At 38.1% G+C, this 14,452-nt stretch overlaps 1 protein-coding gene, 1 long non-coding RNA gene and 1 pseudogene across 3 annotated transcripts; 1 reads left to right on the top strand and 2 right to left on the bottom strand.

Annotated features, from left to right (window-relative positions):
- The first annotated feature begins 3,189 nt into the window (after positions 1 to 3,189).
- On the top strand, positions 3,190 to 3,860 carry LOC143572053 (uncharacterized). Its single transcript, XR_013142203.1, has 2 exons — positions 3,190 to 3,296; positions 3,390 to 3,860. It is a non-coding gene; the product is annotated as an uncharacterized LOC143572053 (long non-coding RNA).
- Positions 3,861 to 3,912: 52 nt separating this feature from the next.
- LOC143572042 (pectinesterase-like) lies at positions 3,913 to 6,492 on the bottom strand. The gene is made up of 2 exons (XM_077057311.1): positions 4,942 to 6,492; positions 3,913 to 4,865 (listed from the first exon to the last, which is right to left on the bottom strand). Exons 1-2 carry the CDS (start codon positions 5,873 to 5,875, stop codon positions 4,132 to 4,134), a joined length of 1,668 nt encoding a protein of 555 aa, XP_076913426.1. The 5' UTR covers positions 5,876 to 6,492; the 3' UTR covers positions 3,913 to 4,131.
- Positions 6,493 to 8,191: 1,699 nt separating this feature from the next.
- On the bottom strand, positions 8,192 to 11,305 carry LOC143572128 (sucrose synthase-like; annotated as a pseudogene). Its single transcript, XR_013142216.1, has 7 exons — positions 11,164 to 11,305; positions 9,842 to 11,019; positions 9,471 to 9,754; positions 9,158 to 9,382; positions 8,518 to 9,081; positions 8,288 to 8,427; positions 8,192 to 8,224 (listed from the first exon to the last, which is right to left on the bottom strand). The product of XR_013142216.1 is annotated as a sucrose synthase-like (transcript).
- Between the last annotated feature and the right edge of the window lie 3,147 nt (positions 11,306 to 14,452).

Below are 14,452 nucleotides of genomic sequence, written 5' to 3'. Positions count from 1 at the left end.
ATTTTGATTTTCATGAAAATGCATTTGGCTTTCTCGAACAAAATATATTAGTGAAAGAAAAAAAAAGATTTATATTTCAGCATCATATCTATGTATTGGTTTGGTTGCAATGAATGTAACCCACAATTGACAAGTAAAGACAAGAGAATTGCAACAACTAGTTAACTTGTGGTATGGATCGTTTATTGGTAGTATCATATATGAGGCTCCTCCAAATCAATGCCCCACACTCTCACAGCCACATCTCATACCCTTAATATCATGACTACACGACACAGCACCAAATATAACATATGACATCATACACATACTCTTATTCCATACAATATAATATAATATCATATATACACACATATATTAATAGTAAGGGTCGTTAACATGTTAAACTATAAAGTATAGAAAGACATTTGGATCATTATATTAAGAAATTAATGGATGAGATAATAAAATAATGCCCCATCACACTTGTGAAACTGTCGATGTGATTAAAATTGATATATCCTATCATTGTTACATTTTTTCAAGTTCCGTCATGTTTAAATGTCCAGTTGTTTTTTTAAATGACATTAATTATTAAAAATGTACACATATTTTAACTTACACAAAAAAGATAACGCACCTACACGAACCAAAACAAGCATATGCTTAATGACGACACAGTATGTAATGTGCTACAAATGTATAAATAAAGGATGCTTTATGTAAGTATACTTTAGTTAAAGAGCACAAAACTACAATTTAAGTTAAACCTAAAGGACAAGAAGTGTAACAATAGTTTTTGCATTTGTCGGTAGCGGCGTAAATGAGTCGAGCCGAGCCCAAGCACGGCTTATTTCAAGCTCCACTAGTGAGTTGTTTTTCAAGGTCGGGTTTAGCTTGTTAATTAACTAATTAATTAATATATGATTACAATTATTTTAATATATTAAGAGAAAAACCTTAGATGAGCCTAAGCTCGACTCAAGCTCGTGTAGTATCTTAAACGAGCCAAAACTCGGATCAAGCTCGACCATATAGTGTAAAATTAATACATAGAAGTCCAAAAGATGTTAAACTTAAAAATACACAAGGCTTGTTAAAGTTGGATAAGCCTAAACGAGCTTTCCATACAAGTCTAAGGGGGGTGTTTGGCCTAGCTTATAATTTTTTGCTTATGCTTATATTTTAAAGTAGCTTATAGCTTATTTTATATTATTTGATAAGCTCCTTTAGAGCGTTTGGATTAGCTTATATTCTACAAGTTAATTATGCATCTTAATAAATTGTTAAATCCACCATTCTTTAATTTGTTAGAGTAATAAGGTACTTCAATAATTACTAATCCATCACCATTTTGAGGACAAATAGAGTAACTAACATCCTTACACAAATAAACTTCTTCAAATAAGCTAAAAAACCATCTTCAAATGAGCTTATATAAGCTAGTAATCATAAGCTTAAAAAGCTAAACCAAACACCAAGTTAAGTTTATTTTGTAAAAAAAAAAAAAAAACTAAAAGAGCTATAAGCTTTGTTAAAAAAGCCAGGCCAAACACTCCCTTTGAGCTAAGGCTCGATAAGTAAACGAACTTTATTCGATAGAACTCCCTATTTGCCTGTGTTTGTTTGACACTATATTAGTTGGGTTGGATTGGATGGGGTTTTATATAAGCATAAATAATAATAATAATAATAATAATAATAATAATAATAATAATAATTTCAATTCGAATAGCAAAGTTTGAGTTGGACTTTGGTGTGTTAGTGGGCATGGGTTGAATTGGGCTTGGCTGATGTTGAAATTGATTGATCCAGAGTCGGCGCTAGTGGCGTTGGGATTGGGGTTTATGTTATGTGGACCAACTGGTAGGGAGGTAGGAACATGAGAATTCAAAGTCAACACTAAAACACTAACAATGAGCCTCAGCCTGAATAGCAATCAATGGTAGGCATTCAATTACTACCACCAGCTAAACATCGGCAGCATCAGTTTCCTCCACCGACATAGGAGGCGTAGAAGAAGCAGCAGCAGATACTTCCTTGTGATGCGCTCACCCCTGGTATCACCACCACCTCTCTTGCTCTTGCTTCCAAGTTCCATTTCAAATCCAATCATCGAGACTGGACTCTCTTTACATCTCCCACGCCGTTTTAACACTTTTATCGCCTCTCTTCTTCTTCCCTTTCACAAGGACAAACAACATTCAAATTCAAATGCAGCAGTTACCTCTGTACGAATTATCATTCAGCATTCAACAACCACAGATAATGTAATTATATCAGAGAATATGCCTCCACACCGACGATGACGGAGTTGTCTCCCTCGACTGGCCTGCCACTTTAGAGGACCTGACCTCCGAACACGCCCTCGACACCACCGTACTAATCGTCCCAGGGACTACTGATGGGAGTATGGATCACAATGTCACCTCCTTTGTTTCTCAATGCTTAGCTCGCGGCTGTTTCCCCATTGTCATCAATCCCATGGGTTGCGCCCGTTCCCCAATCACCACCCCATGGTATGGTAATCAATCCTATTTATGCATCAAAACCCCCAATAAGCTAAGCTGATGATATATATGCAATGCAGGTTATTCACTGCTGCTGACAGCGATGATATCCGCACGGCTGTACAGTTTATCAGCAGGGCCAGACCCTGGACAACTTTCATGGCTGTTGGCTTTGGTTATGGTGCTAATATGTTGACAAAGTATCTAGCGCAAGTTGGAGACGAAACGCCTCCTTACAGCTGCCACATGCATAGACAATCCTTTTGATTTACAACAGGCCTCTAGTCATCCTTATGTGGACATAATCTTGCAACCGGCTTAATTGATATGCTGCAATCCAACAAGGTATAGGGAATGTTCCAATGGAATGCGTAAGACCTGCCATTAGTAATCTCTTTCTGTATATTTTGGTCTAATAGTTTATTAGGTGATCAAAACGACTTTTAACTGTCTGAAGATTTACGAAAGATATTACAGGATCATTTTCATCAGATTTAAAAGTTGATCAGCCTTTGAATAGCGTATGTTATTGCTTGCAGGAACTATTTCTGGGTCGATCTAAAGGGTTTGATGTTGAAAAGGCTTTACAAGCTAAGTCACTTAAAGATTTTGAGGAAGCAATATCTATGGTTTCATATGGATTTGATTCAAGGTGTTTGAGAAAGTGATTAGATTTGTTGGTCAAGGGCTTGTAACAACAGTTGAAGAATTGCCCTTCAGGTCATGGTTGTCTGAAGAAATTGCAGTTGATCTTGGATACAATCAAGGAATAATCCTTTCTGGACTTGCATTTTCGTTATCTCAGTGGTAAGTATGGCTTTCACTAACAGAAGCACACTTTGTTTTACTCCTTCGTAAGCAAACAATAAAAAAATTAATGAAATGTGTTTTGGATGCAAGGTCACTAAAGGCAATGCCAGGAATTTGGCTATTATCAGTGGGTCTGGCAGGTGTTAGGCAGAGATGCCAAGGAAGGCTCTCCGTTCCCACTGGGCTGCGTGCAGGGATTATGGCTTCTAGTTTCATCTTAAAAGAAGGCGGATTTTTGATTTATAATACCACGCCTTATCCTTTATGGATAAGTGGTGGTTGTGACCCGTTCCAGCCTTTTAACAGCATAGTGGGCCTTGCCGTGGCTTTCTTATGGGCAGCAGTTCTCTATCCAAGAACTCCTCAAAATGCACAACAGCATAAAAACATCTAGTAATGCACAAATCAAGCAAGACCCGAAAGTCAGAATGACAGTGTTTATCTTTCAAAGTCAAGTCAGTTGACCAAAGATGTTTGGTTTTCTGATGTGAATGCAGAAAATTACTTGCTCTTGTTTTGGCACGCACGAAAGTTTTGTTCTAGTGTACCATCTGTATAAATTACTTGCTCTTAGTTTTGGCACGCACGAAAGTTTTGTTCTAGACTTCTAGTGTACCATCTGTATAAGTGAAAAAAAAACATGTACATATACACACATACATACATACATATAGATATATACAATTTTCTTAGCTTGGACGTGCAGTATACATTGATGCAGTAAGTATGTGGCTATTTTCATGATACATTTTCTCTCAAAAATCTCATACTCAAAATTACTATCTGCTGCATAAGCTTTGAAGCTGTGTGTATTTGTTTCTATACATGGCTGTCAGTAAACCTGTGCAGAGGCAGCAGTTTTACAATCTTTTGCATAGAGACCGCCGCATATGGGTAGGTCTGTGGACTTTAACCATTCGTTTGCTCCATGTAAAAATGACTGGATGGTGAAGTTGTCAACATCTGTACTGGAATTCTTGTGATAACCGGCCCATTGTACCCTGTTTCTAGTTTCTGCACCTGGCCCGAAGTTCATGTATTCGATGTATTCCACAGTATCCAGGTTGCTGTACTTATTCCAGGCGCACCAACCTCGGGGGTCTATAATGTCCCCAAGATAGCTTCTCATAACTATGGTCCTGGAATAGTTCCGCCATGGCCTGCCCAGAAATGTAGAGAAATTGGACCTTTCAGTAACTGAAAAGTCTGGTGCAGCCATTATGGTGCAGTCCTGCAGTGATATTCCTGTGTTCTGGTTTGGATCCAATCTTCCTTGCGCAGTGATCACATTTTTCTGACCAGGGATTGGTTTGCGAACGAGAATCAGGCATCTTTCAAAAATGGCGGCTGCGTTTCCAAAGATGAAGTCGACTGTGCCGTGGATTGCACACTCGCGGTACAGCTGGCTGAGGGAGTGGGCATAGAGTGTATCCTGATGGGAGATGAACTGACAGTGATAGAAAGCAGCATCAGAGGTCACCCTTAGAGCCACCGCTTGATGCTTATCCGGGCCTGCTGTGTTGATGACGGTCAGGTCTCGCGCCAAGAAGTTGTTCCCAATAACAGCTGCACCACAATGCATAATAAGCATTTATGTATATGCATAACATGAAAGTTGTGAAAATATGAAATATATACATACATAATGTGGCAGAGGTGAAGGTGGTGTAGCCGTCCACTAAGTTTCTGGAGCCGGTGATTATGGTGGAGTTCATCCCTTCTCCGACCAGCATGATGTTAATCTTTAGCCTGGGAATCACCACGTTCTCGTTGTAGACCCCCGCTTTGATTTGAATGATGTATCTCGCAGCGCTTCGGTTAGGGGCCATTGAAACCGCAGCGCCAATGGTGGTGAAGTTGCCAGAGCCATCTATGGCTACAACGACAGTAGGCGTGGGAGGCGTCTGCATCAGGCGGCGGTCAGCAGCGGTCATCCAAGAGGGGACATGGACACGGGGGTGGGGGCGGGAAAGAAGGCTGGTGGTGAGCCCAGCCCCGTTGGTGGCGGTTGTGTCGTCGATGTGGTTGACGATGGCGAGGCAGTTGCTGATCATGCGCATGATAGGGGTGAGGGATTTCTGTAGGCGGTGTCGGTGGGGTTGTTGTTCTTCAATGCAGGTGTTCTCGTTGGTGATGGCGGCACTGAGTAGGTTCTTGATGGTGGCGTAACTAGGTGGGTGTAGGTGTAGGGCGTTGATGGATTCTTGGAGTTCATAGATGGTCTGGTCCAGTAGGTCAATGCAGTTGGTGGTCATTGTTAGTAATAATCTTGAACGGCATTTGGTAGCACGTCTGATGGTTTTGTTGATGGCGAATTCAACAACTCTGGAATGATTATTATTGATGGAAATGGAAGAATGAATAGAAGAGAGGGTGTGGAGACAGAGAGAAGGGTAGAGGGTATTGGTGCAGGTGTTTCTGATGAATGGATGCGGTTGATTGTGTTTGTGATGATGGGTCTGGTATGAGAATAACCAGGAGGGAGAGAGGATGATGAGGAATGCTACGGGGATGATGATGATGATTGTTATCAGAGCAACTACTGATCTTGATGACTTCTTGCCGGAAAACTCCATTCTTGACTTCACGGCGGTCACTCTCTTTCTACATATAAAAACACAATAAACGGAGGTAATTAATTGAATAAGTATTCAAATAATAGCAACTAGTTATTTTTCTTTAATGTACCACACTTTTGTATTCATACATATTTACACGTATAATTTCAAATTGCTCGTCTTACTGGTTTATTGATCGGAAATTTGAAAAGACAAGAGGGGGAGGGGGAGGTCGTTGGTACGATCATGAAAATTGATCCAACTGTCACCGTCAAATTATATGACCAGCGCAATTGTGCGATTTTGTAGCAGTTTTAAGGTATTTTTGCTTACTGGAAAATGTTGATCTATGTGAGTTTGATGGCAACGGTTTGGTCAGCGAGGTGGTCGTTGTCGCCGGCCCAAAGGGGGGGGGGGGTGTTCAAGACACAAAAAGACAATGAATTTAACTGTTTAAATCTGAATCTAAGTGTGTTTGTTTGAGAGAAGTTTACTAATGTTGATTTGACTGTGTTTGAGACATAGTTGTTTCTTAAATTTTGATGAAAATTATAGGGGAAGTTAGGTACCAAATTGTTTATTAGTGTCCAATGTGGTAAAAATCGTTAAGTCAGGTAGTAGAGCGAGGACACTGATGCATAGTTGGGGTTTTTACAACACGGTTGGTATCCCATAACCTTTGGATGGATGGTTAAGGTGAAATAATAATTTAGACTTTCAAAATTACGTGATATGATCATAATACATAATTTTTTTTAACAAGATTTTCTTGCGACTACAAGTATTTTATGAAATATAGGACATGACACTAATTTTGGTGTAATGCCATTTCATGAATGAAATCCTAAAATTGTGAACGATTAGTTGTAACATCTCAAAACCTCCTCCTGTGTATCTAAATGATGTGATATTCATATTAGTCTAATATGGTAAAAAAAAATGAGGTGCTAAAAGTCAATAATGTATTTAATGTGAAGGACTAATTATGGGTAAACACTAAACTTTTAAAAAGTTTTGGATGTATCCAAAATTCCAAAGCGGTTCTTTCACTTTGACCAACATCAAGTCAAAATAGAAGCAGCTGCGTGTGTGTGTGTGTGTGTGTGTGTGAGGGAGGACAAAGAAGATTGCAATTTCATCATTCAAAATCACTTCTGAAACATCATCATCATTTCCATCCGAAGAGTTCATTTGGTAAGCTTAGCTTCTATTCTAATTCTATCCATTCAATTTATCATTTCATTTACTAGGTTAGAATCATCGCATATGATATGAGGATCATCTAAATTCATTGGTAAAGTGAAATCATAAATATAAATAAAATTATTAGCGATCGATTTTGGGTGTTGTTGAAGGTTTTGACCTAATTAGTTATATTTGATGCATAACACGAATTAGTTATAATTCATTGATGTCGAGAAATGGGAACAAGGACATGGCAGTAAAGTTGATCAGATAGATCTAAAATAACTTTTTTATTTTAGGAAGTCACTGGCTAACTTAATTAATAACTATCATGCTTTGTTAATAATAGTCATGTAGGAAATACTCGATGGCAGTTATATGATTATTTGCTTTAACTGTGGAACCATGGGTGGATGATGATTAATCAAGTTGAGATTTAAATTGGCAACTGCATTATGTCTAAGGATCTCATAACAAGATTAGTTAGTTGTGAATCTCATAGGCCCCTTTTAACTTGGTTTAGTGAATCAATAAGCATGGGGTGTATCTTTATCTTTATCTTGCCTTCAATATAGATCATCCATAGAAACTGTAAATACATAATTTATACAGCTTAAAGATATTATGTATAGGATTGTAGCACATACAACAGATTGCCAATTAGGACTATCACTTATTCTAACATTCTTTTAATAATAAAGTGTAAGATGTACCCGGATGGAGAGTAAGGGTATCAGAAGATGAATTCAACTTACACACTTTATAGTTGTATTTTTTATATGATCCTGGCATGGTGAAGTTATTGGATTATAAGTGTTTAATTGTAAAGGGGACTCTGTTATTCCAAATAACAGGTTCAGTTGTGGGTTAAGAATCAGCTTATTAACTCTCTCTCTCTCTCTCACACACACACACACACACACATATATATATAGAAAGAGAGAGTGTGTCACATTGAGAGATTACTACGAAAAAAAATTCATGACGAATTTCAATTTGGGACCCAATTCAAGGCAGGAATCAATTACAAAAAACACACACAGTCACACAATACAAAAGGATAAGCGTTTCAAAATGCTCTTTTTTATTATACATATATCTATAAGAGCAGCACAACTCCAAAGCCTCCGTTTGACCAACCATTGTATTTTACTCATCAACAGCCAATGGAACAGATTCAGCCTGCAAAAACAACTCATTATATATGCTCTTCAATATCAAATAATAGAGAGAGGGTTACCATACCAGTTTGCGGTACTTAAGAGCATAAAACATTTCAAGATATCGACGGATCTCAAGCCTGTCAAGCTTTGATACGTGCTTCCAGAATCCATAAACGCCAGCGAGCGTCAATAACCTATCTTGAATAGATCTGCCATGTGTATCTACAAAGGACAAAACAACCAAACATTTATCTTGATGGTACTCAGTCAAAAGATATCCATCAGAATAAATCAATTGGGTACTTTACTTACTTCTCCTGGATACGCTGCAGGCCACCCTTGGAGATTGACTCCCAATGAGAGGGGTCTTGTTTGGTCTTCTCAAAGAAATTGATAAGCAATTCAGTCACCTGGTCCCCATGGTAGGGGTCGATGTGGAACCCGGATTTCCCATGAACAATGATCTCAGCAGGTCCCCCGTGAAGGGTCGCAAACGTGGGCAAACCGCAGGTCATGGCCTCCACCACCGTCAACCCAAACGCCTCATAGAATGCAGGCTGAATAAACGCTCCCCTGGTGTCCGCAATCACACGATACAGCTCCCCGTTCCTCACCCTGTTCATCTGTGAGGAAATCCATCTAAACTGGCCGTTGAGCTTGTAGTTATCGATAAGCTCGTGCATCTTCCTCATTTGGGCTTGCTCTTCAAGATCCTTGGATTCCTTCCTTCGGTCACCACCCACCACAACAAGGTTCACCAGTTCACGAAGCCGATCACTCTTGGCATACCACTCCACCAGTCCTGTTAAGTTCTTTACATTGTCCAATCTAGCCATTGTGAATAATATTGGCTTATTCTTGTCTTTCAACACACACCTACATCACATTCCATTCCATTAGTATATGTATATGTGTGTATAATGTATATAAAAAGGAAAGACAACCAACGTACAGGTGCTCTTCGTGCTCAACGGAACTGAAGAGAAGCTCATCGATTTCAGGGTGGAGTGCTGTGAGCCTCTTGTCTTTCTCGGTGTAAGAGTAGTAGATCCCGATATCAGCACCGGGTGAGACAATATTGAACTTGGGGTCAAAAACATCAATCCCACGGACCACCCTATATAGTCCAGGCATTGTGAAGGCGGTATGACTCTCATACTGTCCAACTGTGTCCTTGCTGAATTTATCAATACACGTTAAGAAATAGCAATAGCATTAATATTAAGATGATGATTGAAAAGAAAAGGAAGTATGTATGTATATACCTTCCAGCAATCTCTTGGAAAGTACTAGTGATGATGAAGTCCGTATGGTTCATGGCAATAAGATCAGCTGTAAACTGAGAAGAGAAATGATACTTGTCGTCGAAGTTCTTCCAGTAGATATCGGAATCAGGATACTTGGTTTTCTCCAGGGCATGAGCAATGGTACATTGAGTGACACCCAGCTTGTGGGCTAGCAAAGAGGCAACCAGGTTGCCTTCACTGTAGTTTCCAATTATCAAATCCGGTTTGGCTTGCAGCTCTGCTGTTACTTCTTTGGCCACATCCTGGTGAAATTATTAGCCATGTTAAACTTAATTATTAGTCATGTTAAACTAGAATTTCATAATTATAATAATAGGTAGCTTAATTACCTCGGTGAAGGTCTCAATATATGGCCACACCTCAAAGCGAGAGATCCATTTACGAAGAATTCCCTTTTCGGTTCTGAAGGGGACTCGCAGAATATGAGAGTGCTCTGCTCCAAACACTTTCTCAAGACGCTGCCCGCAAGTGGTTCCCACGGCATCAGGGAGAAGCATTGTGACAATGAGAATGCGAGGAACGATGTCAAGGCCTTGCTCTTTTATCCTCTTGAGCATCTCCCGCTCCAGAGCGGGAACTTGATCGAGAATGTAAACCACCTGGCCACCGGTGTCCGGATACCCCAAGACGTTCTCCTGAGCAAAGTAACCATGGGGAGAAAGAATGACGACATTGAAGACCATTGGGATTCTTCCAAGGAACTTCTCCAGAGTGCAGGCGTCCGGGGCCTCCAGAAGGTCCAGCAGCATCTGGATCATCTCCGTCACGCCTTCTGCTTTGTCCCCCCAGCCTCTCTCCAAGCCGATCTCTTGGAACTTATGCTCGAACTGAGTGGATGCGTCCAGCGTTGATAGGTACTCGGAGGCCTTCCTCAACACAGATTGGAGGGCGTTGAGGTTTTGGATTCTGTCATTGAGCATCATTGTCTTGCCATTGTAGTGGTGGGTTCGGAGGAAATCGAGGAGCGGGTGCATGCTGTCCTTGTCATGGAACATCTTAGCAGAGAGATGCCTGTTGAGGAACTCCACCCCGTTCCCAATGGACTTGGTGAGGGTGGGGCGGGGGAAGGAGGCCGTGAACGGTTCGAAGTCTAGTTCGAGAACGAAGTTGCCGTTGGAGACTCCATCAACGAGCTCCTCCTTGAAGTGAAGATACTCGGGAACACTCATCTCCTCGACCACGAGGGCGTTGACGTTGACCCGTACGTACTCCCAAACACCCGGTCGAAGATGAATAGCAAGTGCAACCCATGGAGGCAGGACGATTGCTTCCTGTGTGTTTTTGAGAAGTTGATAAAGGCGCCATCATGGAGTTTGGCCTGATCCTCTTTGCGGATGGCTTCAAACTCAGCCATCACTTGGTGAGGCTTCAGTATTCCTTTTCCATGGCTTTCGATCCTTGAAAGAACCATCAGGATTTCATTACGATGGGTTGCCAGAGTAGAATCCAGGCGCTCACGAAGACTGTGAACGCGGGTCAGTACACGTTCGCCCATGATCAAAATCAACTGCCACCCAAAAACAAACAAACAAACGAGGCTTAATTAACTACTCCAAACTAGCTAGCTTTGTTTGGTTTGATGATACAATAGTAACAACAGAAACATAAATAAATAAATAAATAATAAGCAGGTGGCAAGCATCATACATACCTTTTATTCAACTTGCTTTTCACGAAATGAAATGAAAGAGATGGATGAATGAATAATAGTAATAGTAGTAATATGAATATGAATATGAATATAAATGGGATGAGAAGACTGGTGTGGAGATTGGTTATATAGGAGGAATTAGGAACCCAACTTTTTTTTTTCTTTAGTCACATGTTTATGAATTTTTCTCATTTTTTTAATTCCAGATTACCAAAACAAACTAAAATATATATATTTTATTATTCAAATCTTTATACCTATGGCAGGCAGCCAGGTATCTTGGTTTCCTTAATTAATAATTATATGCAGCTGCAAAACAAACAAAACACTTGGCCTTGTTTATTTTGTAAGTGGATGGATAAATTTTTTAAAATGTTTGATGGTCGTCGGTCCAATAGAAACCTGTTTGACTAAACCCACGGTTGCTGTTTTCCACCGTTGTTTTTCTCTTTTATATTATATAATAAAAAAAGAAGGTAGAGTTATTTAATAGATAACGGATATCATAAACTACTCATTTAGAAAAAAGGAAAAGATTAGTAATACTTATTAATTTTCTTTATCAGGTAAACGTACAGGACTTCCATATAGCCGCACTTTTACTTTTAGTATAGGACACACACAAAGAATAGTTATTTATCAATTCTTTGCTTTGAATCTTATATAAACTGAAAAAACAGAAAATCAAAACTACAAATGTGTAGAGATGTTGATTTATACACATATCGCACGTATTTCTTTCTTACTTCATAACTAGCGTCCATGTTTTAAAGAAAATAATTGATCATATTCTTATACACTTTTAATTAATAAGGGTTAGGCTAAATGTACCCCCTTTGTTGCTTGTCATACCCCCCCTGGTAAAACCAACTTTCATATTAACCCTTAAAATCATATAATTACCAAATTAGCACAAAAGTAATGATTTAATATTATTTTTTTTTACAAGTTGCGTTTTCTTTTTATGATTTCGAGTTTAGGGTTTTGGGTTTCGGTTTTAGGGTTCGGTTTCGGGTTTCGGTTTTAGGGTTCGGGCTTAGGGTTCAGTTTCGTGTTTAGGGTTTCAGTTTTAGGGTTCGGTTTCGGGTTTAGGGATTAGGTTTTAGGGTTTTGGGTTTAGGGTTTCGGGTTTTGGGTTTATTTTGTAAAAGTTAAAGTGGTAAAATAAGGATATTATAAATATATATACTATTAAAATTAAAAAATGATATAATAAATATTTATAATATTAATATTAAAAATATTAATATAAAAAAAATAAATTAATAGTAATACTTGATAGTTTTTAATTTGATATATGTAGTGGAGGTTATCAAATGAAGTAATGTTGTAGTGACTAATATGTATATAAATAATGTTAAGAGTTAATTGTAATTTATGTAATAAGTTCAGGGAGAAAGTATATTTAGTAAAAATGGAATAGGGGGTACGTTTAGCAGCATCCATTAATAATTCCCTTCGAGAATGACGTGTCTTAATTATAAATTAGTTTGTTAGATTAGTGTATTAAATGAAATGAAATGAAATTGTCAAATAGATGAAAAGAAGAGGAAAAAAAAAGGAAATTGGTCACAGGTGTAGGAAGATTAGGGAGTACAAGTAAACTTAGGAGAGCCCACAAATCCAAAAACCATGGACGCTTCTAAAACCAGATATCTTTATCCGGTTTCTCATGGTAAGTATAATAATAAAATTAGAATCATCAAAATATTATTGGCTTCGAGACACAACCTTGGATGCTAAAGCCATGCCACATGCAAAGATTCTCTTGTTTCACCCTCAATTATTTTTTATTGGATCGGTTTGGAAGTGTATTAATATTCAACTCCATCAATTAATCTCATAGACATGCGATATCAAAAATCATTCAACAACTCAAAAACATTTAGTCCCGTATCAACCTAGTTACACTTCAACCGTTAATTACTTTCTTAGATTTCGAATTGACCAACAAAACACAAACCATACAAATTTTGATGAACTCTTGTATTATTATAACCAATAAATTGCTCAAAATTTGATTATAATAATCCTAATCACTCGTGCCGACAATTACCAACAAATCAATCTTTTGATTGTTGGACATGATACACAATATCGCCAAGGGTTTATTCTTTTGCAAAGTATTTTAGGCTTTATATATTGTAGGGGTGTCGAGCTAAATATTTTTGTCAGTTTTGCAAAAGTATTTTGTGAGTCGAGGTAAACTTGATGAAGTATTATATTGTTTAATAATAAAGAGGTGCAACTTTGTTTATTTCCTTTTTATGTTAATTTTTTCATTTTTTTGGTTAAGGATGATGAAGAAGGTGATGCCCCAACCAAAAATTGGATGATTGCTTCTTTGATGTGAAGCAGCTATCTATCAAGTGAATGAATGTGACTTGTCACTACATGATAATTCCAACTAACTTGTAAGCATAATGATAAATTTTTTTATATATCCCAAACCTAATAGTGATCATGATGAATGAGAAAATTGGAGACTCGGTATGAATAAGAATCTTTTATCCTAATAAATGCTTTTACCCGTTTTAAAGATAATCGTTTGTAGTTGATTATCTATAGATAGTGCGAGTTGTCAACAGTGTGGGTTTTGTCTTTGCTGGTAAGCCTGAGTAGATCAGGTTAGGAGCCTCAAATTCAGTATAATTAGTTAACATCTTGTCTCGGTAATGCTCATTCGAGTAGAGGGTAGTTCCAAACGTCATTAAAAGAAAATTCAATTGTCAACAATGTTAATCTTATAAAATGATACCTGTAAAATTTTTTATATTAAGATCACTAATCAAGGGAAGGTGGGGACGCCACCAAACTCGTAATTCCTGAATCAGTGGGTATAAGGCCATGGGGTATACTCTAACCCATTTTAACTCCACATAAGTTTCACATCACTCATTTTTTTCTCTTTCACTCTATGTCATCCAAAGGAAATGGTTTAATCCCCATTTAACACATAATTAATATAACAAATCAATTAGTAATTAATACATAATTAATGCATATTGTTCTTTTTAACCCTTTAAAAACATAACCCATGGGCCATTTTAACACATTTAACACAAGTGATGAGTGGTTTAATCCATCTTTAAAGAGCCATGTCACTTTAACCTATGTATAGGTTAGAGTATATCCCATGGCCTAAAATGATGCTTATCTTATGCTTAAAAGACAAGCTTCCTTAATTATCCAGATCCATACATAATGAGTTAATATCATCTTCTCTTATTATTTGTTTTTTTACCTTTTAAGGTTGCATTTTGTGACATTTACCCAGCATGCGCCATAA

This window comes from Bidens hawaiensis, unplaced genomic scaffold (genome assembly GCF_021521415.1).
Source record: "Bidens hawaiensis isolate Kalapana, Puna unplaced genomic scaffold, B.hawaiensis_p1.1 tig00001368_1, whole genome shotgun sequence".
Classification (NCBI taxonomy): Eukaryota; Viridiplantae; Streptophyta; class Magnoliopsida; order Asterales; family Asteraceae; genus Bidens; species Bidens hawaiensis.
Note: the sequence above shows the minus strand (reverse complement) of the source record. Positions and strands in the feature narration are given on the sequence as shown.

What these genes read in the sequence shown, in the direction of transcription:
- LOC143572042 (XM_077057311.1), bottom strand. Translation starts at nt 5,875, where the DNA reads ATGGAGTTTTCCGGCAAGAAGTCATCAAGATCAGTAGTTGCTCTGATA. An exon ending in CTTCACCTCTGCCACATTAT is followed by an intron (nt 4,866 to 4,941) that starts GTATGTATATAT and finishes ATTGTGGTGCAG; the next exon opens with CTGTTATTGGGAACAACTTC.